The 24,284-nt window shown below is 56.6% G+C and overlaps 8 protein-coding genes across 8 annotated transcripts; 5 read left to right on the top strand and 3 right to left on the bottom strand.

Annotated features, from left to right (window-relative positions):
• Positions 1-89: 89 nt before the first annotated feature.
• BKCO1_2600043 (cell polarity protein) lies at positions 90-4,990 on the top strand (the record flags this gene model as incomplete). The annotated part of the gene is made up of 4 exons (XM_020273442.1): positions 90-386; positions 496-880; positions 933-1,215; positions 1,270-4,990. The coding sequence occupies 4 exons, from the start codon at positions 90-92 to the stop codon at positions 4,988-4,990; spliced, it is 4,686 nt and encodes a 1,561-aa protein (XP_020130186.1).
• Positions 4,991-6,119: 1,129 nt separating this feature from the next.
• Positions 6,120-8,232, bottom strand: BKCO1_2600042 (pantothenate transporter liz1; the record flags this gene model as incomplete). Its single annotated transcript, XM_020273441.1, has 9 exons — positions 6,120-6,143; positions 6,211-6,434; positions 6,502-6,601; positions 6,656-6,956; positions 7,017-7,141; positions 7,195-7,701; positions 7,768-7,799; positions 7,924-7,976; positions 8,036-8,232. The coding sequence occupies 9 exons, from the start codon at positions 8,230-8,232 to the stop codon at positions 6,120-6,122; spliced, it is 1,563 nt and encodes a 520-aa protein (XP_020130187.1).
• Positions 8,233-8,821: 589 nt separating this feature from the next.
• On the top strand, positions 8,822-10,218 carry BKCO1_2600041 (alpha-ketoglutarate-dependent taurine dioxygenase; the record flags this gene model as incomplete). Its single annotated transcript, XM_020273440.1, has 7 exons — positions 8,822-8,914; positions 8,967-9,355; positions 9,406-9,480; positions 9,535-9,769; positions 9,821-9,896; positions 9,958-10,069; positions 10,122-10,218. The coding sequence occupies 7 exons, from the start codon at positions 8,822-8,824 to the stop codon at positions 10,216-10,218; spliced, it is 1,077 nt and encodes a 358-aa protein (XP_020130188.1).
• Positions 10,219-10,429: 211 nt separating this feature from the next.
• Positions 10,430-11,654, top strand: BKCO1_2600040 (uncharacterized protein; the record flags this gene model as incomplete). Its single annotated transcript, XM_020273439.1, has 2 exons — positions 10,430-10,714; positions 10,785-11,654. 2 exons carry the CDS (start codon positions 10,430-10,432, stop codon positions 11,652-11,654), a joined length of 1,155 nt encoding a protein of 384 aa, XP_020130189.1.
• A 205-nt stretch (positions 11,655-11,859) lies between these two features.
• On the bottom strand, positions 11,860-14,372 carry BKCO1_2600039 (phenol 2-monooxygenase; the record flags this gene model as incomplete). Its single annotated transcript, XM_020273437.1, has 7 exons — positions 11,860-12,842; positions 12,963-13,097; positions 13,174-13,386; positions 13,440-13,474; positions 13,532-14,019; positions 14,072-14,285; positions 14,335-14,372. 7 exons carry the CDS (start codon positions 14,370-14,372, stop codon positions 11,860-11,862), a joined length of 2,106 nt encoding a protein of 701 aa, XP_020130266.1.
• A 1,699-nt stretch (positions 14,373-16,071) lies between these two features.
• BKCO1_2600038 (cytochrome p450 monooxygenase) lies at positions 16,072-18,198 on the top strand (the record flags this gene model as incomplete). Its single annotated transcript, XM_020273436.1, has 5 exons — positions 16,072-16,158; positions 16,243-16,393; positions 16,540-17,042; positions 17,181-17,427; positions 17,537-18,198. 5 exons carry the CDS (start codon positions 16,072-16,074, stop codon positions 18,196-18,198), a joined length of 1,650 nt encoding a protein of 549 aa, XP_020130265.1.
• A 120-nt stretch (positions 18,199-18,318) lies between these two features.
• On the bottom strand, positions 18,319-20,313 carry BKCO1_2600037 (c6 transcription; the record flags this gene model as incomplete). The annotated part of the gene is made up of 4 exons (XM_020273435.1): positions 18,319-18,753; positions 18,809-20,021; positions 20,076-20,174; positions 20,237-20,313. The coding sequence occupies 4 exons, from the start codon at positions 20,311-20,313 to the stop codon at positions 18,319-18,321; spliced, it is 1,824 nt and encodes a 607-aa protein (XP_020130262.1).
• A 1,063-nt stretch (positions 20,314-21,376) lies between these two features.
• Positions 21,377-24,205, top strand: BKCO1_2600036 (uncharacterized protein; the record flags this gene model as incomplete). Its single annotated transcript, XM_020273434.1, has 6 exons — positions 21,377-22,239; positions 22,292-22,382; positions 22,438-22,784; positions 22,836-22,916; positions 22,976-23,067; positions 23,115-24,205. The coding sequence occupies 6 exons, from the start codon at positions 21,377-21,379 to the stop codon at positions 24,203-24,205; spliced, it is 2,565 nt and encodes an 854-aa protein (XP_020130261.1).
• Between the last annotated feature and the right edge of the window lie 79 nt (positions 24,206-24,284).

Genomic DNA, 24,284 nt, shown 5'->3' with positions numbered 1-24,284 from the left:
CTCCACCCGCCCAGCGTCTGGATGTCCAGATAGCCGGTCCACCGCTGGCCCTACCACCTTGCGACCGGCCCTAGGCCCCGCTGCCGCCCATGGCGTTCCTGTTCAAGTCCAAGAAGCAGCAACCGCCCGCGTCGGCCCTCCCTGCCGCGTCGCGCAACATCACCTCGTCCGATGGCCCGCCGCCAGCCTCGTCCATACCCACTGCCAATGGCGCGCGAGCCGGCCCTCCGCCGCGCGAGGCCGAGCCGGCCAGGAACTCGCCGCAGGCCCAGACACCCACGCCCACCGCCTCTGTGAACAACTCGGTGAGCTCCCTGCAGGGCACCGAACATACCGCGAGTCCGGAGCCCACCAAGTTGCGGGAGCGATCCAACTCCCAGCTTCAGGTAATTGACATCTTAGCCCTGTCTTTCTGCGCCGAGCGTCTTCGCCACTGCCCAATCGCCGTGGGGCCGAGCGCACCGCAAGTCGTGCTGATGCTGACATGTCCGCTAGAACGGGCGTGCCTCGCAAGCTCCCCCGCCGCGCGGTCTTTCCGAATCCCCCTACCCGTGGTCTCAACGCCGCCTAAATTTCACAACCGCCGCAAGCCCGTTCCCGCGCTATGGAGCCGCAGTCAATTCCCTCGCGTCCAAGGACGGCAGCATATATCTTATGGGCGGTTTGGTTAATGGCACCACCGTGAAGGGCGATCTGTGGATGACCGAAGCAGGCGCTGGGAACATGGCGTGTCATCCTGTTGCTACGACCTCGGAGGGACCAGGCCCCAGAGTTGGACATGCCAGTCTGCTGGTTGGGAATGCATTCATTGTGTTTGGCGGCGATACTAAATTGGACGAGGGCGATCTCCTTGACGACACGCTTTATCTTCTAAACACATGTATGTCTAACCCCGCGCCGATCTCTCGAGCTGACAGGCTGACGCAAAATAGCAACGAAGCAATGGTCGCGCGCCCTGCCGGCAGGACCGAGGCCATCCGGTCGTTATGGTCATACGTTGAACATTTTGGGATCACGGATCTATATCTTTGGTGGCCAGGTCGAGGGCTTTTTCTTCAACGATTTGGTTGCTTTTGATTTGAATGCGCTGCAAGTCCCGAACAACCGATGGGAGGTGCTCATTCCGAATAGCGCAGACGGTGGCCCAGCCCCCGGTCATGTTCCCCCGGCGAGAACTAACCACTCCATTGTCAATTGGAACGACAAGCTATATCTGTAAGTCGCATCGAGAATACCTTTTCTACGTGAGGACTGAACAACACCCGCTAGGTTCGGTGGCACAGACGGTGTAAACTGGTTTAGTGATGTCTGGGCCTACGATCCTAAGACCAATTCTTGGTCGGAGCTTGACTGCATTGGCTATATCCCGCTTGCGCGAGAAGGGCACGCCGCCGCCATCGTCCAGGACACCATGTACGTCTTCGGAGGTCGGACAAGAGAAGGAACTGATTTGGGTGATTTGGCCGCTTTCAAAATAACGTCGCGCCGGTGGTACATGTTTCAGAACATGGGCCCATCGCCATCCCCACGCTCTGGACACAGCATGACTGCTTATGGAAAACACATCGTGGTACTTGCCGGCGAGCCGAGCTCTTCTGCCCCGGATCGCAATGAGTTGAGCATGGCGTACGTCCTGGACACTTCCAAGATTAGGTATCCGTCAAGCGAACAGTCTCCTGCGACTGCTGTTGAGAGACAGCCTGTACGGAAGATGAGCGGTGGAGGATCAGGAATTCCGCAGAGTCGGGCAGGCCGCGAAAGTATGATGGCTGGCCCCATGGGAGCTCCCCCCGCTAGGCCAGCTGAAGGACCTCCTGTTGCTGGCAGCCCGCAAAACAGTCCTGGCGGCTCACGCCTTCCTCTCCCTCGAACCGTCGGAGGACCTGTAGCATCTTCAGGACCTCCTCCGCAACAACAAGCTCCACAGCCCAGGGCAAATGGTGCCAGACCAGGCAGCAAAACTCCTACCAAGGCATCCGGATTTGGACCTACGGTTGACACGGCAAGAGCCGCCGCGCTCGATCGAGACGCCATGTCTCCCGTGGCCAGGGAATCCCCCGTGGCCAGAGACAGCCCGTCAATGCGGGAGAATGAGCCGCAGAGTGTTGCACAACGCGCCATGCAAAACCAAGGCCGGGAACAGAGCCCGCGTGGTGTTCGCAGTCCCGTTCAAGCGAAGCCACCTCATCTCCACAAGGACTCGGTCGACTCTGTAAAGAGTGGGCCGCCGCCGCGGTCTGAATCTCGTTCACGTCATCAGCAGTCCTTGGACAATGTTGTGCAAGACTCTCCTCGCGGATCCTCAGAGGGCCACAAGCACAGGCGATCAGCAAGCCGCGAGGTGGAAAAGCCAATCGACAGCGGAATGGGGTCCTCGCCATCTGGAAAGGCGCCGAGCGAGGAAGTTGTGCGGGAACTGGAGGCTGCGCGAAGCCGGAACGCTTGGCTTGCATCCGAATTGGCCTTGGCGCGCAAGGCCGGCTACCAGGCCAATGCATCAAATAGCCCTGTTTTGGACGAGAGGGCCGCGGAGGCCTTTGGCGACGACGACAAACCACTCGTGGAAGCTCTAATCAGGATGAGAGCTGAATTGGCCAAGGTTCAAAACTCCATTGACGCACAAGCGGTCGAAGCTGCCAACAAGATTGCTCAGATAGAAAGGCAAAGGGATGCCGCTATCGGTGAGGCAGTGTATGCAAAGACCAAACTTGCTGCGCACGGTGGAAGCCAAGCAGGAACTCCGCAGCCCGATGGAAACCGGAACATGACTCCTGATATGGATCGGATGAACGACATGAACAGGCGCCTAGCAGCTTCTCTTGCTGCTCAAACTGAGCTGTCCTCGCGGGTCGATGGTCTTTTGGTCGAGATGGAGTCCGAGAAGCGGGCACGCACTCTTGCCGAAGAAACCGCCGAGGCCGCACAGAAGCGCGCGAGTGATCTCGATTCCTACCGCCAGCGGACTATGATGGAGTTGGAGTCGTTGAGAGCTGAGCTTCATGAGGCGGAGAAGGCTGCGCGTGAAGAATCAGCCTCTTCTGCCGAAGCGAAGGCATCCGCGCAAATGCTTACCATAGACAAGTCCGAGCTTAGCGGGAAGCTTTCTAGGGCTCTTGACGACGTCAAGAACCACTCCGGTGTTCTTGAATCGCTTCGTGCTGCCGTTAACGCCTCCACGGACAAAGCAGCCCTGCTCGAATCGAAGCTCGACGACGAACGGACCCTGCGCAGCGAGCTCGAACAGCAATTCGCCAAGATCCGCGCAGAGCACGAAGATAGCAAACGTGAACTCGAAAGCACCGCTCGGCGCCTCAAGGATTCCGAGGAGATTGCTGCTAAACATGCCGAAGAAGCTGCAATGCACCGGGAAGCCGTGCTCAATGGATTGGCTCGAGCCACCGACAAAGACACGGATGAAGACGTCTCTGACCAAAGGGTACAAATATTGCAGCAACAGCTTGATGCAGCGAGCGCCATGGTCCGAAAGAACCAAGAAGCTGCCGACCTCGCCTCGGAGAAACTACGCCGTGCTGAAGAACGGATCGCCGGCCTGGAAACGTTCCAAGAGCAGGCAAGCAGGGAGGGTTTGTCGATCCGGAAGCAGCTGCAGAACGCCATGCGGGAGATGCAGCAGCTCCAGTCGGATAAATCTGAACTCCAACAGCAGTACGAGAGACAGCTTCTCGAAGCTAATGCGCACGAGGTTCAGCTCAAAACTCTCAAGAACTTGCTGGACGAGCGTGGCATCAGCACAAGTGCTGCGGAACACCGACGCTCTCGGGCGCTTGACAGTCCCAGCTCACGCTTCAGCACCCCTGAGCTCAATCGCGTGCGTGAGCTTGAACAACAGCTCGATGCCAGCCTCAAGGCGCACGATGAGATGCGGGCAAGCTTTGAGAACCGTGAGGCTGAAATCAGCAAAGAGTGGGAGGAGAAGATCACCGCGCTGCACAACGACCACCAGGCCGCAGTCAAGTACCTTCGCGGAACGGAGAAAATGCTCACAAAGATGAAGTCTGAGTTGGAGAGGTACAAAGCCACCAATGGGGAGCTGGAGAAGGAGCTCAGCCAAGCGAGACAGAGAGGCCTCAGCCCTAACCAGGACGCAAACTCCAACTGGGAGGCTGAGCGTGATGCCCTTCGATCACAAATCACCAACATGCAGGGCACGCTCAAGGAATCTGTCACGCAGCTTGAGAGCCAGATTCAACAGCTTCAGACCGACTTGGAGGCCGCTCGCGTTGAGCAGGAGTCTGCTGCGCGTCAAGCTCAGCAGCTCGAGCATGTTTCTGCTCAGCAACGCGCTGAGATGGAGAGCCTTCAACGCGAAAAGGTTTCTCTGGAAGAGCGCGCAAGAGATGCCGAGCAACGCGTTCAGATGTTCCTTGACCAGTTCGAAAACAGCGTGGACAACTATCGTCGCCAGTCTCAAATGGTGCTCCAGCCCCACGGCCATGACGATCACTCGCATGGCCATAGCCATCACCGATCACACGGCAGCATTGCAGGCGATAGCATCTACAGCCAAGCTACCGACACCACCGAGCGCACCGTCACACCTCCGAATCCGCAGGCTGCCGCAGCGGCAACCCGCAACTCGATGGCCCTGGACAGTCTGGCGACTGAACTCGAGTCTTTGCGTTCGCACTGGGAGAGTACGAACAAGGCCTACCGCCTCAGTCAACATTCGTACATCGACCGTACCCCGACGACTGAACAGGCAGACATTGGCGAGAGTCTTGGCTCGTGGCGTAAGCGTCTGGACTTGGATGATGAAGACGAAGACGAAGACGACCATCCGACGCCGCAGTATGCGTCCACGCCGTCGTCTTCGCAACATGCAAAGCAGCCATCTCCAGCAATGCAAGGGGGCCTCGAGCGCAATGGCAGCGACGATGCCAATTCTAGGACGCCGACCCTTGCGACGATGAATGGCGTTTCGCCGGGCTCTCCGACCGGCCCTGGACCGGGTGGAGCAGCGATGATCTAATGAAGGGGCAAAGATATTGAACTTGTTCCACCACGTGCCTGACGATGGAGATTTGACAACACAAAGACAAGCAGCGCATGTTCCTTCGCCACGATTATGGATAAGTCTGAGTCAGGACGCTGCTATGATGGATCGATGAGGCAAGTCACTTCTTTTACGCTCCAAACATGGGTTTGGAATGCGCCTTTTGGCGGATTCGGGAACCATGAATTGTCATGCCAGCCTCGAGGAGTTTCAGTTGTTATTGCCGTTGTTTGTTTTTTGAACATTTATTTCACGATTCTGTATTCCCCGTACCTCAAGTTTTTAGTGCCCCTAGTACCCCAGCTGTTCATCTCAGCCACGCTATGCGATTTTTTTTTTTTTTTGGTTTCCTGTTTGATTTCCCGTTCCAACTCGCACAGATACCTTTTTCTCGTTTACAACAGTACGGGTTTTATTCTCGCTCTCGCAAAAAAACAAAAAAGAGGACTGGTGAGGCGTGCTCTTCATAGCGTGGAATCGTAGTATTCCCTAATTAGAGACGCATTTTTTTGTTATCATGGGGGCTCCCATGCTGCCTTGGCGCAGTCTTCACCAGATCCCTTCTTCTTTCTTCCTCTTTTCGTACTTCTCATCGCGCCCATCTTCGTCATGGTCAAGGCGTTTGTGCGGAGAGAATACCACCGTTGCTCTGCCTGCAGCAGGCTTGATGCCACAGTTGCTGTTTGTTGGTGTGCATGTTTCGTGCGGCATAAAGCGTCTTCGAAGGACTTTTGACGGCGGTTTGAGTGGAAAGGTTGCATGTAACTGCGCGAGCCAGTCCTGGCCGTTGGGGGCGTGTTATCGTTCTCGAGGCTTTGTGTCAGTAGCGAGGGTTAGTTTGTTGCCTTATTTCCACGTTTTGATTTTCTCCCCTTTCATGCAAGCATTTTGCAGGGTGATGACGAGCCGATGAAGGGAGATAGGTTTCTGTCGTGTGTACTAGTAAATGATGAGCGAAGTGTCAAGATGCATCAAATGTGGGGGGTGTGTATACGATTTATCCAATGGTGTGGGTGCTTTGTTCAAAGCTCATTGAAACTCTTCACGTCAATAGCTTCTATTTGATATGTAGACGAGTTGTGATCCTCTTCTTCCCCATGTCTGTTCACACTCGCTGGCTCTCGAGATACTGGCACCAAAGTGTATCAAAATGTGCAAGTAGAGAAGTCACCTAGTAGTTCCTTGGATCCGTCTACCTGGCTCTTCAGATTCGTCTTCAACGTTTCGGTACCTCTCGGGGTGACGTCTTCTATTTGCGTGTCAGCGTTGCACCCTAATTGAGTAGAACGTGATAACGACCTGTCCCATTTGTACAGATAATCAAGCAGGTACATCCCTCCGACAGCCAGAAGTCCGAACGCGATCAAGAACTGATAGCCATACTTGTAATGCGGAGCATCCTGCGTAGGGAATAGCACGACTGTTTGCGTACCAGATTCAGCATCATATCGCTCAGTATACAGCAGCAGGAGCACACGCAGACTCACCGGGAACCCAGGCGCCAAACGCATACGTGAATATGTTACCCGTCGCCACGAGCAACTGCCGCAAGTTGGCATTGTGCTGGGTGATCTCATGGCCCCAAGACTGGACGGATTTCGGTCAGCGACCCGTCGATATCGAAGAGAATGTCCCGCTCACAATGACGACAGGCTGTGCTGCGCTTCCCACGTACGCGAGGTAAAACGCTGCCATGAGCGCCGCTTCCGGCACGTGCCACACCACCATTATGATGTTGGACACGAGCACGATCGCTTGCACGACGTTGACCACGAGCAGGCGCGATCCGGCGGCGTCCGACAGCCAGCCGAAAACGAAGGCCGCGACGATGCTGACGGCGTTGCCGGCGGTGGGCAGGATGTTGGTCTGCACGACGGAGTAGCCTCGGTCTTTCAGATAGAGATTGAAGAAGCTGCGGCCCATGTAGGCTTCGGCTACCATCCTGGTGGCGGTTGAGTGGAGGAAGCTCTGGTTTTGCATCACTTTGGAAGGAAAGGCTTACAGGTATGGTACGATAAACGCCCAGATTTGCCAGCCTGTATAGACTTCTTTGAGAGCTTTCCATGTGAGTTTCTTGGGAGGTTTGCGTCCGATCCTCTCCATGCGCTGGGTGCCGTAGGCGCGATCCTGGTGAGATATGTCAGTCGGTTGCTTCGTAGACGCGGTAAATCTTCACTCACGTCTGCATTCAGATAGAACGCTCGCGTATTGCTCGGAAGATCTGGAATCGCGAAGAAGCCCCAAATAGCGATGGGGATCGATATGATGCCATCGAAAACGAAGAGCCATCTCCAGCCAGCCAGCCCGGCTGTGCCGTTCAGGCCCGTGTACAGACCCGCTTGCAGGTAGCCACTGAACATGCCGGCTATGCCGCTGCTCTGCTCGAATAACGCCATGCGCTTTGCCAATTGGGAGGGCCTGTACCAGCTGCCGAGGATAGCGGCGTAGCCGGGAAAGGCACAAGACTCCAGAAGGCCGACGAAAAATCGGAGGGCATAGATGGTTTCGACCTTCTTCGCGGTAGCCATGAGCATGACCAGGATCGACCAAGCCAGTTCACAGGACGGGATCCAGATCGATGGTCGGACATACTTCAGCTGAATCATCTGGCTTGGTACTGTACCGATGATGATGCCGATGTTGAAGAATGTGTTTAAGAGATTTCTCTCGTTGCCGTAGAGCTCGAGCTATTACACTCGGGTGTCGGGTCAGCCTTCTGCTGAACCAGATTAAGACGTTATTGGTTTGCTCACATCTTCCTTCATTCCGCTGACAAATGCATTGCCTGAAGGTGCAGATGGATATCAGCGCCTTGTCCTGGAGGAAGTTGACCAGCGCGGAGATTTGTCAAGCTGCCGTCTTTCTCTTGCTTCGTTTCTTTGGTGCTGCCGGGAAGTCCTTGTGCTTACTGTAATTTTCCTGGTCAAGATACTTGATAAAGTAGCCCAACAAGACGTACGAACTGTGGATTGATCAGACTGCAGAGTCGCGGTATACAGTCTGGGATGTATTTCGACTCACAAAAAAATGCCATCGACTTTCCGGAGGTACTTGCGCTCTCGCGCATCATCGCCCCAAATCTTACGGGCCAGCTTTGATGCGCGGCTCTTTTGAACACCAGTAACTGATAAATGCCCCTCGTCAGCATCGCCGGAGGATTGCTGCTGCGGCGCCACAGTAACTATGGTATCTTTAGCTTCTGGAGACTTGGCTGTCATGGTCCTAGATTGAGAAAATGGTAGGGGCCGGTAAGATGCGGCATTGGTGAAATTTTGATTCCTATGAATGCCACGCGGACGCATTACGCCTTGGGCAAGCTGCACAATCAGGTTGCGTGGTCGCTCTGTCGGCAGCACGCCATGATATCCGATATGGCAAATAAGCGACATGTGAGTTGGTAGGTCAGCAGTGGGAAGGTGTGTTGCAGCAATAGGCGGGTCAAATGATGCCAACTGATAAAGGATAGCTGGAATGGATAGCTCCATCCGAGCCGTCGAATAAGCCGTAAGACATATTGGCGGGGTCATACCCTGGTAAGTCGGGGTCCGGTGGGGGGAGATTGCCGTGTTGAATGGGCTGTCCGCAAATGGCGTATGGGGTCGGGATGATGTCGCAATGCAGCGACCGATTGCTAAAATGGAGCTGGAGCTTGTCGGCAACAACCATGCCAGCACCGAAGATACAGCCTACAAAAAATGACTACCGCTTTTCCCGGCGTGAAGCATATTTTCACTTCGTTTTTTGACTTCTTCTTCGCCGGCTTGACTGCTTCGCCGTACCTTGAAGACTACTACCAGCGCCTTGGCCATGGCGACCGAGACATCGACGACGGAATCCTCTGGGAATCAGCAGAAGGTGCAGTTGCGTGCGGAGACGTCCATAGACTATGATAAAGAAGCGGTCAGTCAAACATCATGATGGAGAGCAAAGCCTATGATTAACACTGCCGCAGTACAAATACAAGGAGTACCTGTCGCATCACACGCCCGGTTTGCAGCCTCCGTTGCAAGAGTTCGCGCATGAGGATGTCGGTCTCCGGGCTGATCCGAAGAAGGCGAATCTTCTCGGTGCGCCGGGTGCTGTAGTCGAGGAAATCACGCCGGCCATCGGAACTGAGATCCGCGGCATTCAGTTGATCGAGTTGTCTTCAACACAACTGGATGAAGTGGCATTGCTTGCAGCCGAGAGAGGAGTCGTCGTTTTCAAAGACCAAGAGTTTTCGGAAGCCGGACCGGAGCGTTGGAAAGCATATGGGCAGCACTTTGGCCCGCTACACGTTCATCAGATGGGTGGGCAGATCAAAGACTACCCGGAGATACTGCCAGTCTACCGTGACTTTACGTATGTGTCGCTCTGCGGTCTCTCAAAGTGGTCATGCTGACAAAGTCCAGTGCTGGCGCTGTTGACAATGAGATCAAGGACAACATAACGAGCGTCAAATGGCACAGTGACATGAGCTATGAGATGTGAGTTCGGCGGTCCCGAGTGTAGCACCTGGGAGATTGCTGACCAGGTGCAAGCAACGGCATGGGGACGACGACGTTTTTTGTTCTGAGCACGCCACCGTCTGGTGGCGACACACTCTATCTCTCGACCACGGCAGCGTACGAGCATTTGTCTGAATCGTTTCGCGAGAGGCTCCATGGGCTGCGTGCAGTGCATTCCGGCTACGACCAAGCATCAGTCCATGATCACCGGGACCGCTACATCCGAGAGCCGGTCGAGACAGAGCATCCCGTTGTTCGCCTTCACCCTGTAGGCTGGAAGTTCCCAAATGCATTTCCTGGACTAACAGAAGGCCTGCAGGTGACCAAGAAACCCTCCCTTTACGTCAACAGGCTGTACACCAAGAGGATCGTTGGATGGAAGCGCGAGGAAAGCGGTATTGCGATGCCCCTGTGCCAGGAGCGTGGAGTTGGCGATGGACTGACTTGTTCCCGCAGACGCCCTTCTCAGCTTCCTTTTCGACCACATCGAACGCGGACAGGACTGGCACATTCGGGTGCGTTGGAAGCCGGGGACAGTCGTCGTCTACGACAACCGTGTGACGCAGCAGTAAGGAACCCATGATAACAACCTGGCCGATCTAGAGCTAACAAAGCCAAAGCTCTGCGCTAAGGGACTTCAGGGTGGAGGAAGGGAAGACCAGAAGGCATATGATTAGGATCACGCCGCAGGCCGAGAGGCCGTTCTTCGAGGGCTAGAGCAGGGACGGGGCGGGCAGAATGCTAATCGTAAAGCTGAGCTTGCTTATGAGATAACGAATGATGAATGGATATTTAATGTTGAACGACGGTTGCGCGCATGTGATGCAGCCTGGCCGACGCGTCTTGGGCGATGACGACACGCGGCGGGCGGGCGCGTTCCCCAAGGGCCCCGCGCCCAAAAATTTCGCAGCCAACCTAAGCTCCCATCATGCCGCCGTCCTCGTCGCGCATTCCGCCCTTGCTACAGCCATACGTACGCCTGCCTCCAGCTGGCTCGCTACACCTCCTCACAAGCGTCCTCGGCGCCAGCACCAATTGGCTGGTCATACGGTACCTATGCGGCGCCTTCGCCGGACATGATGCGCGGAAGCCCGCCACGAGCCCAGATGAGAACAACAACGGACTGAGAGGCCAAGATGAGGATACGGCCGTGATCCTCGTCAGCTTCCTGCGGGATTGGGATTTTTGGAAGACGGAAAGCCGCAGAGCTGGGGTTAGCACATCCATCCATCCATCCATCCACACCCTCAGAAGATGCACGCTGACCTTGGCCACCCCACCAGGGCCTCGATCTCGCCCGTCTCGCCCAGCAGAACCGCTTCGCCTTCGTCGACGGCCTCTCCAACCTCTTCCTCCCCGCCGACGCCGCCTCCGACGCCGCACCATCCCCCGTCCCCACCGCCGCTCATCCCAGCTCGCCCATGCCCGTCCGCTCCGGCCGCACCATCACGCCCCGCACCCTTCCGCAAGCATCACCACAACAACCCTCCGCCGCGCCAGCTGCAACCCCAACAGCGCCACCACCACCACCGACCTTCCGCCTAACCAGCCCCACCCTCCCGCACCTCGAAGCCGTCGTCCAAAAAGCCCGCGCCCATCTCCTCAGCACCTCACCCGCCCGCCGCATCCTCCTCGTCCTCGACGCCCCAGACCTCCTCCTGGCAGCCACCGCCACCAGCACGCCAACAACAGCAACAACAACACCCGCAGACTTCGCATCAACCCTCCTCGCCCTGCGCGCCGACGTGCACGCCGCCGTAGTCTCGGTATCGGCCGACGCGCCGCTCGTGGCGGCCGCCGTGGACGCGGTGACGGCGCATCAGCACGACAACAGCGGCGACAAGGGAGGACCGTGTGGTGGCAGTACGCCGTTGGAGGCGGCGCAGGCGGCGCTGGTGGTTGGGCTGGCGCACGGGGCGGACTGGGTGGTGAGTTTGCGGTTGCTGGACACGGGGTTTGCGGCGGATGTGAGTGGGGTGTTGAGGGTTACGAGGGGGGATAACGCGGATGATGATGGGGACGGAGAGGAGGGAGAGGGGAGCGGGAGCGGGAGCGAAGAGCGGAGGATGGAGGAGAAGGAGGTTTTGTATTATATTGGTGGGGATGGGAGCGCGAAGGTGTTTGAGCGGGGGGCTGGGGCTGGGAATGGCTGATTTTTTACTTTTTTTTTGGTCGCGGGTTCGTGAAGATGATGGGTGGGTATGATGATCGAGTGGAAAGAGTGCGGATTCTAGTCGTACTGGGTGAATAACCGGTCATACATGACTATGCGGCTTCCTTTTTTCTTTTTTTCTTTTCATCATACATGTTATATCGCAGCCGTCAAAGCTCATTATCATAGGTCTTCTCTGCACGCTTCTACAACACGGGCTTCAACACGCCCTCGAAATACCTCTCCATCCCCGCAACATCCTCCATCTCCCCAAACCACCCAATACACTGATCCGGCCTCATCACCAACACCGCCCCCGCCTCCCTGTCCACGCCCCACGCCGCATACGCCTCGCCATGGCGATCCAACGCATCGACCTCGACCCTCTCATCCACCCAAACGCAATCGTAATCCACGCCCCTCTCCCCATCCACCGGCCTCAGCAACCGCGGGAAGTCGAAAACGCTCAGCCCGCCCCGATCCCCGCAATGCACCGCCATCACGTCCACCACCTTCCGCCCGCCGAACCGCGGCACCACCCGCCGCTCCAGCTCCCCGCACAGCGCCGCCACCCGCGCCATGGTGGTGGTATTCTGCCGCGGCCGCCCGACGCCGACGCCGACGCCGACGTCCCCAGCCAGCACGACCACCCGCCACCGCCCGTCGCTGCGCATCGCCGCCGTCGACCACACGCCCCGCCCGTCGGCTTGGTTGGTCAGTTTTGCGGGCCAGAAGCGCTCGCCGGGGATCAGGCGGCAGTGGCGGTGGCGGTGACGCGCGGATGTACTTGCGCTGCTGCTGCTGCTCTTGTCGACGACGACGCTGGCCGGGTAGTCGAGCGCGAAGCCTTGGGCGAAGTCCTCGAAGCGCGCGCTGATGCTGGCGAAGTCGTCCGCTTTTGTTTTTTCGGGCTCCGTCTCCGTCTCCGTCTCCGTCTCCGTTTTCCCCAGTACTGCCACTGCTGTACTCGCCACCGCCGCCGCCGCCGTCTGCTGCTGCTGCTGCTGCTGCTGCTGCTGCTGCTGCTGCCGCCTTTCCGCCGCCGGGAGGAAGAGGCGCGACCAGTGCCGGTCGTACTCGACGAGGCGGCGGGCGACGGGGTGCCGCTCCAGCGCGTACGTGGGGAGGAGCGTGGCGGGCGAGAGGCCGGCGGCGACCGACGCCACTTTCCAGCCGAGGTTGAAGCCGTCTGTTTGATGGGTTTTGGTCAGTCGGTCGGTCGGTCAGTGGCTTTGCATGTATGTATATACGCGCTTCGTGTGTGCGGCCGGAGGGGAAAGAAAGAAAAGAAAAAAACATGTGTCGTTACCTTGGATGCTGATGTTCATGCCGGCGCCGACCTTGGGCGAGTGCGTGTGGCAAGCGTCCCCTGCGATGAAGATGCGGTCGGCCGGGTCGGACAGGGCTGAGGCGACGCGTTGGCCGACTTGGTAGGCGGACCACCCTGGATGGAGAGGAAGAAGAAAGGGTCAGTGTTTGTTGGGTACTCGCGGGAAGAGGGAATGTCAGGGGTGGCAGACAGTCGCAGATCTTGAAGTCGAACTCGTAAGGGTGGAGGATTTGTTGGGCGGTGGTTTTGAGCATGTCGAGGCTGATGGTGGACCGGTCGACGGGCTTGGATGGGTCGTCGGCTGAAGCCAGAGAGATGTAGAGGCGCATGAGGCCTCGCTCTCTGCTGATCAGCAGGATGGTGCCCGCGTCGTTCTTGATGGTGCAGGAGTGACGCATATCAGCTACACAGGTGTCAGCAACCTGCAGAGCTGGAGACCGGGAAGATGCCTCTTACGGAAGTTCGAGATGGGTACGATATCCATGACACCCCTGAAGGAGGTTAACAAGGCGACCAGGAGTACAGCGGGATCGGGGGGTCAATGGTACCAGATGGAATCGGTAGCGGCTCCTTCCATCTTGATGCCCAGCTGCTTCCTCGTCCAGCTGTGCGCTCCGTCGCAGCCGATTACGTACTTGGCCTTGACCACTTCGGTTGCTCCCGCTCTAGCCTTGCTCTTGTTGACCAGGTCCTCCCAGTCATCTGGAGACAAATTACTGCGGAACAGGCCGTCGCGCACCCCGGAAGATCCGTATGCCGGTGAAGGATTGGCTTCCTCTTCGCTCAGCGCCCTTAACTTGACCGTTATGGGATAGGACTCTGGATCCGCCGCAAGCTGCTCGTCGCATTCGAGCGTCTCGGCGATGATGCCGCGTTCGACCTCGAGATCTGGTTTCGCCTCCTTGATGGCGTCCAGCATGAAGCGCTCGATTCGCCCCTGATTCAAGCCGCTGATGAAGAATCGGGACTTGAAATACGACTCCTTGGAAAACTTGGTACCTGCCGATCTTTGGAGTCCCCCTTTTCCATCGGGGTTCTATCAAGTCAGCGAGGGTCCAGGTCAAGTATTCGAGGCACGTGATACCTACCCAGTGGTGGAACTCGGTAGCGTTTTTGCACTCCCGAGATACCCGGTCCTGGATGCCCATGCTGTCGAACAGTTCCTGTGTGCGCGCCCGTAGACCGTCGGCCTGGCCGGTAAAGACCTTGGTGCCGCGCTTGTCGATGATGCGGGCGTCGATGCCGTACTGCGCCATCCAGTAGGCGGCTGCCAACCCAGCCGGGCCAGCACCGACAATCAACCTGAGAATGAATCAGACTGGGGTGAAGGTGACAGGGTGAACTGGCTTACACATCGGTGCAAGACTCGCTACCGTCATTGGAGTGCATGGTGGAGTCGTGTGAAGGTTAAGAAGGCTAAGCTTTGAATTAGCCCGGAAGCGTGCTCGATATGGCACAGTCAAGGCTTCTTTTATACTCGGCGTGGCCACGTAGCTTGGCATGCAGGCAGCCACCAGGCACCCAAAACCACTGGATAGGACTGCGTTGGAGCGCATTCCGGTCTGAACCACCAGATACCGTTGACAACCGGACAAGAATAGGTCCGAACATCCCGAACTCGGCCCCCATCTCGACCCCTAATTGCTCTCCAGGCCTAAAAGGGCGGTGATGTCTTTCATACAGAAACACCATTGGGCACACTAACGCGTAGTAGTGGAGCTTGTACTACTACAAAGTCGTCAAATAAAGTGCGGATCTCCCCACCCCCGCAGTAACCCCCCTGTTTGCGCATTCTGATACACAGCTCCGGACAGGCATCAGGAAATCTTTCAGAAAGTCGTTGAGGTACGTGGTGAAAACGAAGATAAAGGTATGTAGTGGGGAAAATGAGTAAAAGTGTAGAAAGAAATCTCACAATACGTTAAACGAGGACCATCTACAAGGTAGACACCGCGTCCATCCCGATTCAGCGCTTGGTTTCGGCTTAGGGTCAACTTTCCAAGCAAGCTCGACCGGAGTACGTTCGTAATCGAGTACTTCAAAACTGCGGCAACGGAAGTAAAATAGTTCTTCCAAGACCAAGTCTGCGTTGATATAAGCTACTATTAAAAACAAGGATAGATGATGTGCTCAGTAGATCGGCCTTTTGTGGCGTTCATCAGATCTTGCTAACAGGGTCTTTTTATCAAGGTTGGGGCTTTGGATCATCCGCCGATCATTTCTAGTACGAATAAAGACCCCCGTCTGTTGCGTTGACGACTAGGGAGTACTTCATGTCTTGAGAGCACTGTCATTAACTTCACGAGAGGAGTTCTTTTGGAACCCGCGGTCCATGGCTTGAGAAGTCCCCGTGCCGAGGTCAACCGTAACGCAACGAAACTTTGTAGAAGGTTGGCCACAAATATTCTTTGTTAGACCCCTTGTGCCTTGACCAAGAGGGTGTGCGAGGACTATGTGAATAGGTTCACTTTATGGTTTTGGGTTGTGCCTTGTGCACGGAAGGGTATTGTGTGAGCCCGAAAGACAAGTCATTGGATTGTGGCAGCCTCCTTATGAACGATTGCATGTTGGACATTTCGTCAGCAACCGGTCATCTTTGATCATCAGGGCGGGGCCGATCAGGTGGTGATCAAAGGAACACTCGTATTCGGTGAATCCTTAGTGGACGCACACACGAGGTATTGCAAACGGAAAGCCAAATGGCTGGGGAGGTCGAAGAGGGGTCGGAATTGGAAGTGCTCTAGCTGAAGTCTGCGCCAGAGACGTCCAGTTTCTGGTGCTTGTGATGGATATGCGCCGAACGGCGGAAAGGCTCTGGGCACGGTGCTCGCTGCCCCGCCATGGTTGACCGGTCGTTTTCGGCAGGTTTGTAAGCCGTTGGAAGGATGTAGATAGCGTCTGGAAAGGAGCGGGGGAAAGGAGAACATGCGGGGGGATGACGATAGATATGGGCCTTGAGTAGCCGCCGCTAACGGACCGTCTTCCGGGCAGGCCGGGGAGACACGGTCCGCCTTCTCTTCATAAAGCCCCAGCATCTTACCTCGACAACGGCCTGCAGTCGTCTTCCCCAGGGCAAACCGCCGCCAGCATGACGCCGATACTCGAGCACACGACGCGCATGGCCGTTCTGCCCGCCTACGTTGCGGCGGCGGCGTCTGCGGCTTTCGTGGTCTACGTGAGCACCACCCCTGCCCGCGATGCTCCCATTGGCCGGCACTGCGCAGAGATCACCGGCTAATGCATCCCATCCATCCACCAGCTCGCCCTCCTCGCCGTCTACCGTCTCACCTTCCACCCTCTGGCCGGCTATCCCGGGCCCTTCCTCGCCAAGACCACCCCTTGGAGAGACGTCTACCATGCCTGGCGCGGAGACAAGCATCTCGACTTCTACGAGCTGCACCAACGCTATGGTTCGTTACCTCCCCTTCTCTCCACCGACACATGCAGTCCCCCAAACCAAATGAAAAAAAAAAACAAGAAGAAAGAAACACAAAACCCCATCACTACCCAAACAGCAAACAAAAAAAAAACCAGAAACTAAAAACAAACCGCCCAGGCCCCTTCGTCCGCTACGGCCCCAACACGCTCTCCGTCAACGACCCGGCCGCGCTCAAGGCCATCTACGGCCACCGGGCCAACGTGCGCAAGTCCGACTTCTACCTGGCCTTCCCCGCCGTGCCCGGCGCCTTCAGCACGCACACGGCGCTCGACCGCCACGCGCACGCGCGCAAGCGCCGCGTCATGTCGCACGCCTTCTCCGACCAGGCGCTCAAGGGCGTCGAGGACTACGTGCTCGGCTACGTGCGCGCGTTCGTGGGCAAACTCACCGCTGCTACCGCCGATGGTGATGGTCATGGCCTTGGTCATGGTAGTGCCGGCGGCGGCGGGCCGGACGGTTGGTCGCCCGCCCGCGACGTGGCCGAGTGGTGCACCTATCTCGGCTTCGACGTCATGGGCGATTTGGCGTTTGGCAAGTCGTTCAGCATGCTCGAGGGCGACGTGCCCGAGAATCGGGAGGCGGCGTTTTTGCTGACGCAGGCGGCGAAGAGGCATAATATCGTAAGTACATACATACATACATACATGTTTTGGTTGATCGACGAGATCACCCATCATCACCACCACCTCCTCCTCTTTTTTTTCCCCCCCTCGCCACGAAAGGAGAAAAGTAGCTGATTGATGGGGCAAAATTTCAAGACCGGCCCGATGCCCTGGCTGCACCAATCCGGGCTCGACAGGCTGCTGTTCCGCAAGATCAACCAGGACCGCGACAGATACCTCGCCTTCAGCCGCAAGCAGGTGGGCCAGCGCACGCAGAGCGACGTGTGGAAGTCGGACCGCAAGGACTTTTTCTACTACCTGCTCAACTCAAAGGACCCGGAGACGGGCGAGGGCTTCGGCAAGCAAGAGCTCTGGGGCGAGAGCAACACCCTGATCATCGCCGGTATGTATATTTCTCCCTCCCTCTCCCCATCCCGAATCAAAGATAAAAAAAGAAAAAAAAAGAAAAGGAAAGAAGACTGACCCGTGCCAACCCATCCAACACAACACAGGCTCCGACACCACCTCGACGACCCTCACCGGCGCCATCTTCTACCTCCTGCACAACCCGGCCGCCCTCGCCCGGCTCGCCGCCGAAATCCGCACCACTTTCGCCACATCCGAATCCATCCGCTCCGGGCCCTCCCTCAACGGCTGCGTCTACCTCCGTGCCTGCATCGACGAAGCCCTGCGCCTCTCGCCGCCCGTCGGCGCCGTGTTGCCGCGCCTCACTCTGCCCGGCGGCCTCGACGTCTGCGGCCGCCACATCCCGCCGGGCATCGGCGTCGGCTGCCCCATCTACGCGCTGCACCACCACGCCGACCACGTGCCGGACCCGTTCGCGTACCGGCCCGAGCGCTGGCTGGCGGGCGAGGTCGAGGCCTCGGGCGGCGACGAGGGCGTGCGGCGGCTGCACGACGTGTTCAACCCCTTCAGCGTGGGGCCGAGGGGTTGCATCGGGAAGCCCATGGCGTATCTGGAGTTGAGCTTGGCGCTGGCGCGGCTGGTGTGGGCCTGGGACATGCGGTTGGCGCCCGGGGAGCTGGGGAAGGTGGGCGCCGGCGCCAAGGGGATGGGGACGGGCAGGGAGAGGGAGGGCGAGTTTCAGTTGGAGGATATTTTTGTTAGTAACAAGGTGGGACCGATGGCGCAGTTTAGGCCGAGGCAAGATTGAAGGGATTTTGGGTTTGAAATGAATTCTATGAAGCGCTTTTTTTTTTCTTGGTGGCAAAGAAGGTGCGGAACTCGGGAAGTGTGTCGTATGTCTGGAAGTGTGTCGTCCGTCTAGAAGTGTTCAGAGGTTTCCTTGATCCCACCACTCGAACGATGCTCCCAAGACGTCGTCAAGAAGTGTAGTTTGGAGAGACTGTTCGAATTGCCGGATCTCGGGCGCGAGCGGTGTGTTTGAGCCACCGTGCGGGTCGGCGGTAAGCTGAGCTTGGTTGCCCTGAGTCTGCATTTCCAAAGCGCCTGATGTTGCCCGGCTGAGCGAGGGCAGGCAGGCTGGAATGGATTGGTACGCAGGCATGTCCACAAGCTTGGAAGAACGTCTTGCATGCTGGGGCAGCAGAGATTCGCTGAATAGCGAGGGTACGGACTCAGAGCATGACGCGCTCACGGCGCTGTAGCTGAGGAGAGTCCATAGAATCTCAATTCTCTCGCGAGAGTAGTTAGTATCAGTTTGGATTTGGGCAGTAGTGGTCCGCTCGAGGCTTTGCAACAATTGTGCCTGTTTTGTAGTCAGTAAGGCTCGCTATTTTAAGCCAGTATTTGGAAAATATCACCATGTTTGCGGCTATTGGCCAAATCCTCCCAACCTTTCGAACGAAGGCCATGCACTTGATAAACTTGTCTTGCGCATCTCTCCTGGCCTGAGTCTCTCCAGATAGTCGGTAATGGTCAAAGATGGTTGCTGCTACTGTGATAGCGTATGCAATGTAAGGATCTGTTATAGCGTAGTCAAATTCCCTCGCGACTGTGATGAAACGGAAGGCCCAGTAGGAGTGCAGCTTTACCTGGTCCGAGGTACTTTGCCGAAAAGTTCGGGGGGTGCTGTCCTTGATAGGATCCAGCCTGACAGACAAGAGGAAAGGATGGTTCAATACGCAGAGTATGGCGTGGTACATGAATTGGATGGAGAACCAGGGAGCCCAGTATGCCGGATTATTGCTGAATGCGCCAGCGGTCTGCTCCGAGAAGCGATGTTCATCCGGGAACTGAGACTCGTAATCCATCAATGCGGAGACTATGGAGCCGTATTCAGAATCTCCTGTCCATAGGCTCTTGCCAGCTTCGGCGCCGGACTGGGCAGCAAAGTTCTGCACTCGGCCCCAAATTTCGTACAGCTTGATGCTGTTTGCCAATATTATCTCCGTGTCTTGCGTTGAAGTTTGCGGCGAACCGTCACGCTGCGGGCGAATGGCTCCGGGAAAGCGACAAGTGAAAACAGGAAGCGGCGGCTCCAGTCCGAGCGTGCAGCTGAGAACATATAATGACCAAGCACACCGTCGACGCTCTTCGAGCTCCGGCGAGTCGATGTCCCAATCCGGCTCTTTCGTGAGCCCCGACTCTTGTGCAAGACTGAGGGTGATATTCAAATGGAGCCAGGAACGATCTTTCTGCCCAGCTACCAGGTTAAGCAGGTGAAATAGAAGGGCGACGGTGGGGGAATTACCAGTAAACTCCCAGAACGAAAGCAAGCACAGAGCCTGGATGGTTGCCAGACTGACTCCACCGTTGTTCAAACGCTTGGTGATCAAATCATTAGTTCTCGCAGCATAAGTAGCAGAGGCTTCAGCAGCAATGACATGGTCATGCTCGTGAACAAGGCGGAATGCAGTGGCAAGAAGAGCGCTCACGAGTTCGTCGTCACGGGATTCGTATGTGCGCGAGAAGTGGGAAGCAAAACCGGGTGAAAACAGCGGCAGGGGCTGATGATTGCAACGCTGCTCGTATTGGATCAATAAGTCATTCAGTACCTCTGGCGGAGGGTAAGAACTTGAGGCAAGTCAGTGCGGGCAGAGGAGTTGACTGTGGGCAGCGTGGCAATACCTTGGACTCTGCGGCGATGCTTCATGTGCGGGTGGAACAGACCAAGGCCGTTCAGGCACAGGTGCCACAGCTGCAGCAACCTGATGGGAGGGCGGATAACTTTGTGTCCAGGTCAGCGTCAAAGCACTGGGTGGGGAAATATTTGACGAACACGCTCGCACTAAGCATCAGGTCCATCTTGCTCTCGAGGCTTCGCAAACGTTCGGTCTGCGAGTGGGTCAGACCAGTTCAATGGCATTGATTTCGGTGATAGCTACAATGCTTTGGTCGGGGTCTTGGGGTCTGATGCCATAATTGCTACCCTCGCTGTATGAGCAGATTTGGCCAAGGCGTACACAGAGCGAGCAGGCGGGTTGTTCTCCGGGACAACGTGTCTTTTTGCGGCTGTGGGGATTCAGTGGGCGATTTGGAGAGCGGGTTGCACGATAGCTCACCGGCAGCCTTCGCAGGCTTGACGCGTGCGCTTGGACGGACGCGACGAATCGTCGGCCATGGCAGCCAAGTATAACAGCTCAGATGGGCTCAGACGGGGGGAAACGCTGGCGACGCCCCGTGCAGGGATGTGGTGGAAGGAGCCATGATGCTCGCGCAGATCAACGATGAAACGGTCACAGAACCAGCTGGCAGCGGAGAAGGCGCGATGGGTTGCGATGGGGCAGTCCGGGGAAGTGAGGATTGTGCATTGACGCGGTCCGGCCAATCGGGTTGCATCCTTTCAAAACAGCCTTCTCCCAATCGGCAGTCGCAGTCCACGCCAACCCGTCGTCCGCCTCTGCGCTTTCTCGGTCGCAGACGTTGCCTGCCTTCCGCCAGATTCTGCTGATCCACAAGCTGCAGCCAAACTGGGCTGGCTGTGTCCTGCTTCGACCATTCAGCTCTCTCGACAGTAGCAAGAGCCTGAGCTCCTCAGCTACGTGTTGCTCTTCTTCGGCGCACCAATAATGACCCTCGGCGAAACGCAGCAGACGCCTCTTGGAGCGGCTTCCCGCCGCCTGAATGTCGTGCTGACCAACATGATAAGATGCGAAACATCGCATTGGACGGCCCAGACCCCTAGAACGCCCATGGCCTGCGCCTGCGGTGCCACAGGGCTGAAGGCAGCAACGGACTGGACCGAACTGGCACCCTCCGCGACGCACCGTGCGCTGTGTTACTGAGGCTGTTTGGGGGCCGAATCTTTCAGCCTCAGTGGGATCCAACCGGCCCCCCTCCCCGTCGGCCCCAGCCTTATATGCTCGTGATCGCCTATCTCCCGCTCCTCGCCCGGGCAGGTATGCCTCAAGCACTTCGCGCGCTGACACATGATGGGTCCCCCCCGTGCCACCGTGTTTGTGGTCGTCGTCTTCTTCATCCTCGGCTGCTATGCTCTCTCCCCAGAGGAAGCCGCAAGCGAAACATGCTACCCGCGGTACTCGTACGAGTACTTATGGGTGGACGCCTCAAACTCCACCACCACCGAGGACCCGACGCTTGGAGGTAGTGTTACGAAACAAAGCTTGCCAGACAAGAAAATCTCAAAGATCAAAGATTCAGACAAGGGGACTGCTTGGCTCACCAAAATGAAGGCGCCAGCTCCGCTGTTCGTCGTCAACGACACCAAGGCCACAGCTTTCCGAGCCGAAAAGGAGGGCTGGAGAATAATGGGGGCCGAGTTTCAGTGGTGGTGGATGTACTATGTCGAGGATGACTGGTCATTGCAGATGGAGCATGATGGCCTGGTCGCTGGCAATTACTCTTCTGTCGACCCCCTCGAAAACATCAGATATGACATAGATCAGTACAGCGCGATCGCATTCCCCTGCAACTCGACGCTCAGCAACACCCTGCAGGACGAAAACACGAACATCAGCTCCTATGGCTCAGAGTTCATCCGAAAGTTCAGAGCGAAGATGGATGACTTGTATCTGTCGGACAACATCTGGAGTGACCTTGTCACGCAATACTTGAGAGACGAACTCCAGGACGCGAGCAGGTCCGCAAACCAAACCGCCAATTCCACCCACTGGAAGGTGACTGCGTCATACATGGGCGTGGGTTGGAACGTCAGATGTTGGGGCGACATCAATGCCGCTCTCAACATGGCCACCGAGTGGGACAAGGCTGCATCATCCGCTGCCACCACTTTGATGGCTCTGATACCCGTTCTGCTTACTTTTGGTAATCTGTGAGTCACGCCGTGAATTTGTCGCTGAGTTGCACTGATCCGTGTGCGCCAGCATCCTCCCCCGGGACTCTGAGGCCTTCTGCTCCAGCTTCCTTGTTGGCATCATGTCTGCAGCATTTAGTCTCGGGCTTCCGGGAATGAGCGTAAGCTACCCTTTGCATGAGGGCGTTGATGGCCTGATCTCACACCTCTGGACAGATATCCGCCATTACGCGAAAACTACACCGAATAGACGTCGGCTCATTCGAATATTACCGCCAAAGCATCATCAGCAAGCTCGGGAGGCGACAGAGGGCGGACGGTCGTGCAAGGCCAAAGGCTTTCTACAAGGTGACCTTCTCCAGTTTGCGGAGCTGGTTGACGGCTCCGCCAGACGATGGAACACTGCCGTGCAAACAGTACGTCCAGGGGCTGAGTAACGCCCCCATTGGAGCGGACCAAGTGGCTTGCTCAAACACATTTTGGCATATGCGCCAAGAAGTCGACAAATGGAGGAGCCGGCCGCACTACTGGCACATCCTTGGTCTAATTGTCTTCGTCCTGCAGTAAGGGCCTCAATACTTTGCAGCTACTGCTTTTGCTGACCACTCATACAGATCGGGTATTTTCGTTGCCGGTATCGGGCCTCTCTTCCTCAATATGGGCACTCCGCTTTTCATGTTCAGCTGCGATCAAGAGTGAGTGTATCGCTTCGGTACGGGCCACATGGATGCAGTGCACTAACGGAAAGACACAGTCTCTCATCGCTATGGATGCTCGTAACCGCAGCTACTAACGCTGTATTCCGGTTTGTCATGTGGGAGTTCAGTTCCCATGAGCGTGTGAGAGGTAAGATTCAAGGCCCTGCAGCCATGGAATTTCTGACTGTTCCGAAGTGTATGCGCTCTCGGAGAAAACCAAAGAATCCCTGGACAGAATGATACAGATATCGGAACACGGTCCAGATGAGGGAGTGGATGGAGTCCTGAAGAGCACAGAAACCGAGCTTCCGCCACGATATCATCCTTTGATCGGTCGCGGTCTCCGTGCCTACTATCGCACCTTATCTTCATCGGCCTCAAGCGTCAGAAAGCAGTATCGCCGAGTGAGCAGGCAAAGTGGTCTCGAGCCGGATGGACCCGCTAGTCTCTACTGCCATAACGAAGACATTGACACCATTTTTCAGTCGGTCAAAAGTCAATGTCTGTTCTTCTGGTACCACTGGGTGCGATTTCCATTCACGCGACCTCTAGAATTCATCCGGATTGGCTTTCGGACCAGTAGCGGCGCAACGGACAGCGCTCGCCGATGGCGGCCCGTAACTGTACTCATGCATCTCTCCAGCAGTGGCCGTAATCCCTTTGCGAAGCTCCTGACTGGACTGATGGAAGGATCCATCCTGCTCCTACTTACAATCTTCTTCTCGGCACAGTGGGGAGGAAACATCTTTGTCGTCTCCTATACAATTGCCTTACTTCTAATCTTTGTGACCGCAGGTCGCCTTCTCAGCCTTTTCTACATCTGGCAGAGCGCTAAAACACTTGGCTTACACGTCATCGAATGTCAGAGTGACGCGCAGATCAGCGGTTCTCTACGTATAATTTGCAGCATGACTGGAGTTCTGGTGGTCGTGAACGGTGCATACTACTATGATGGCCACCGCTTGGACGAAAGACAAGGATGGAATACCTGGCGCGCAAAATACGACCGTGGAGACTACGATGAGGACCGCAACAATGCACGCACCAGAAGTCAAAGCGCGCCGGCCAATCATGGGAGCTTTTCGAGACATGGCGGATTCAGAGAAGCTTTGAAGATTCGCAGAAAGCCAGTTGGTGTCAGGCAAGGTCTTCCACGGCATCGTTCGGATGGGAGTCAGGCGGAAATTTTACTACAGGACATACCCTACCACTCTCGATCACCGAGCGACCACAGCCTTGCCTCGAGCATGCCACGCGCTCCTGAGGCTACTGCAGGTCATCCCTAAGCTTAAGGACCATCTAAATTCTGCAATTATCAATTTGGTTTACTTCCTCCAGAGTAGTCGATGCTTGGGAAGGGTTTAA

The sequence above is a fragment of the Diplodia corticola genome (assembly GCF_001883845.1).
Source record: "Diplodia corticola strain CBS 112549 chromosome Unknown scaffold26, whole genome shotgun sequence".
Classification (NCBI taxonomy): Eukaryota; Fungi; Ascomycota; class Dothideomycetes; order Botryosphaeriales; family Botryosphaeriaceae; genus Diplodia; species Diplodia corticola.
The sequence above is the reverse complement of the archived record's forward strand: the minus strand, read 5'-3'. Positions and strand labels throughout refer to the sequence as shown.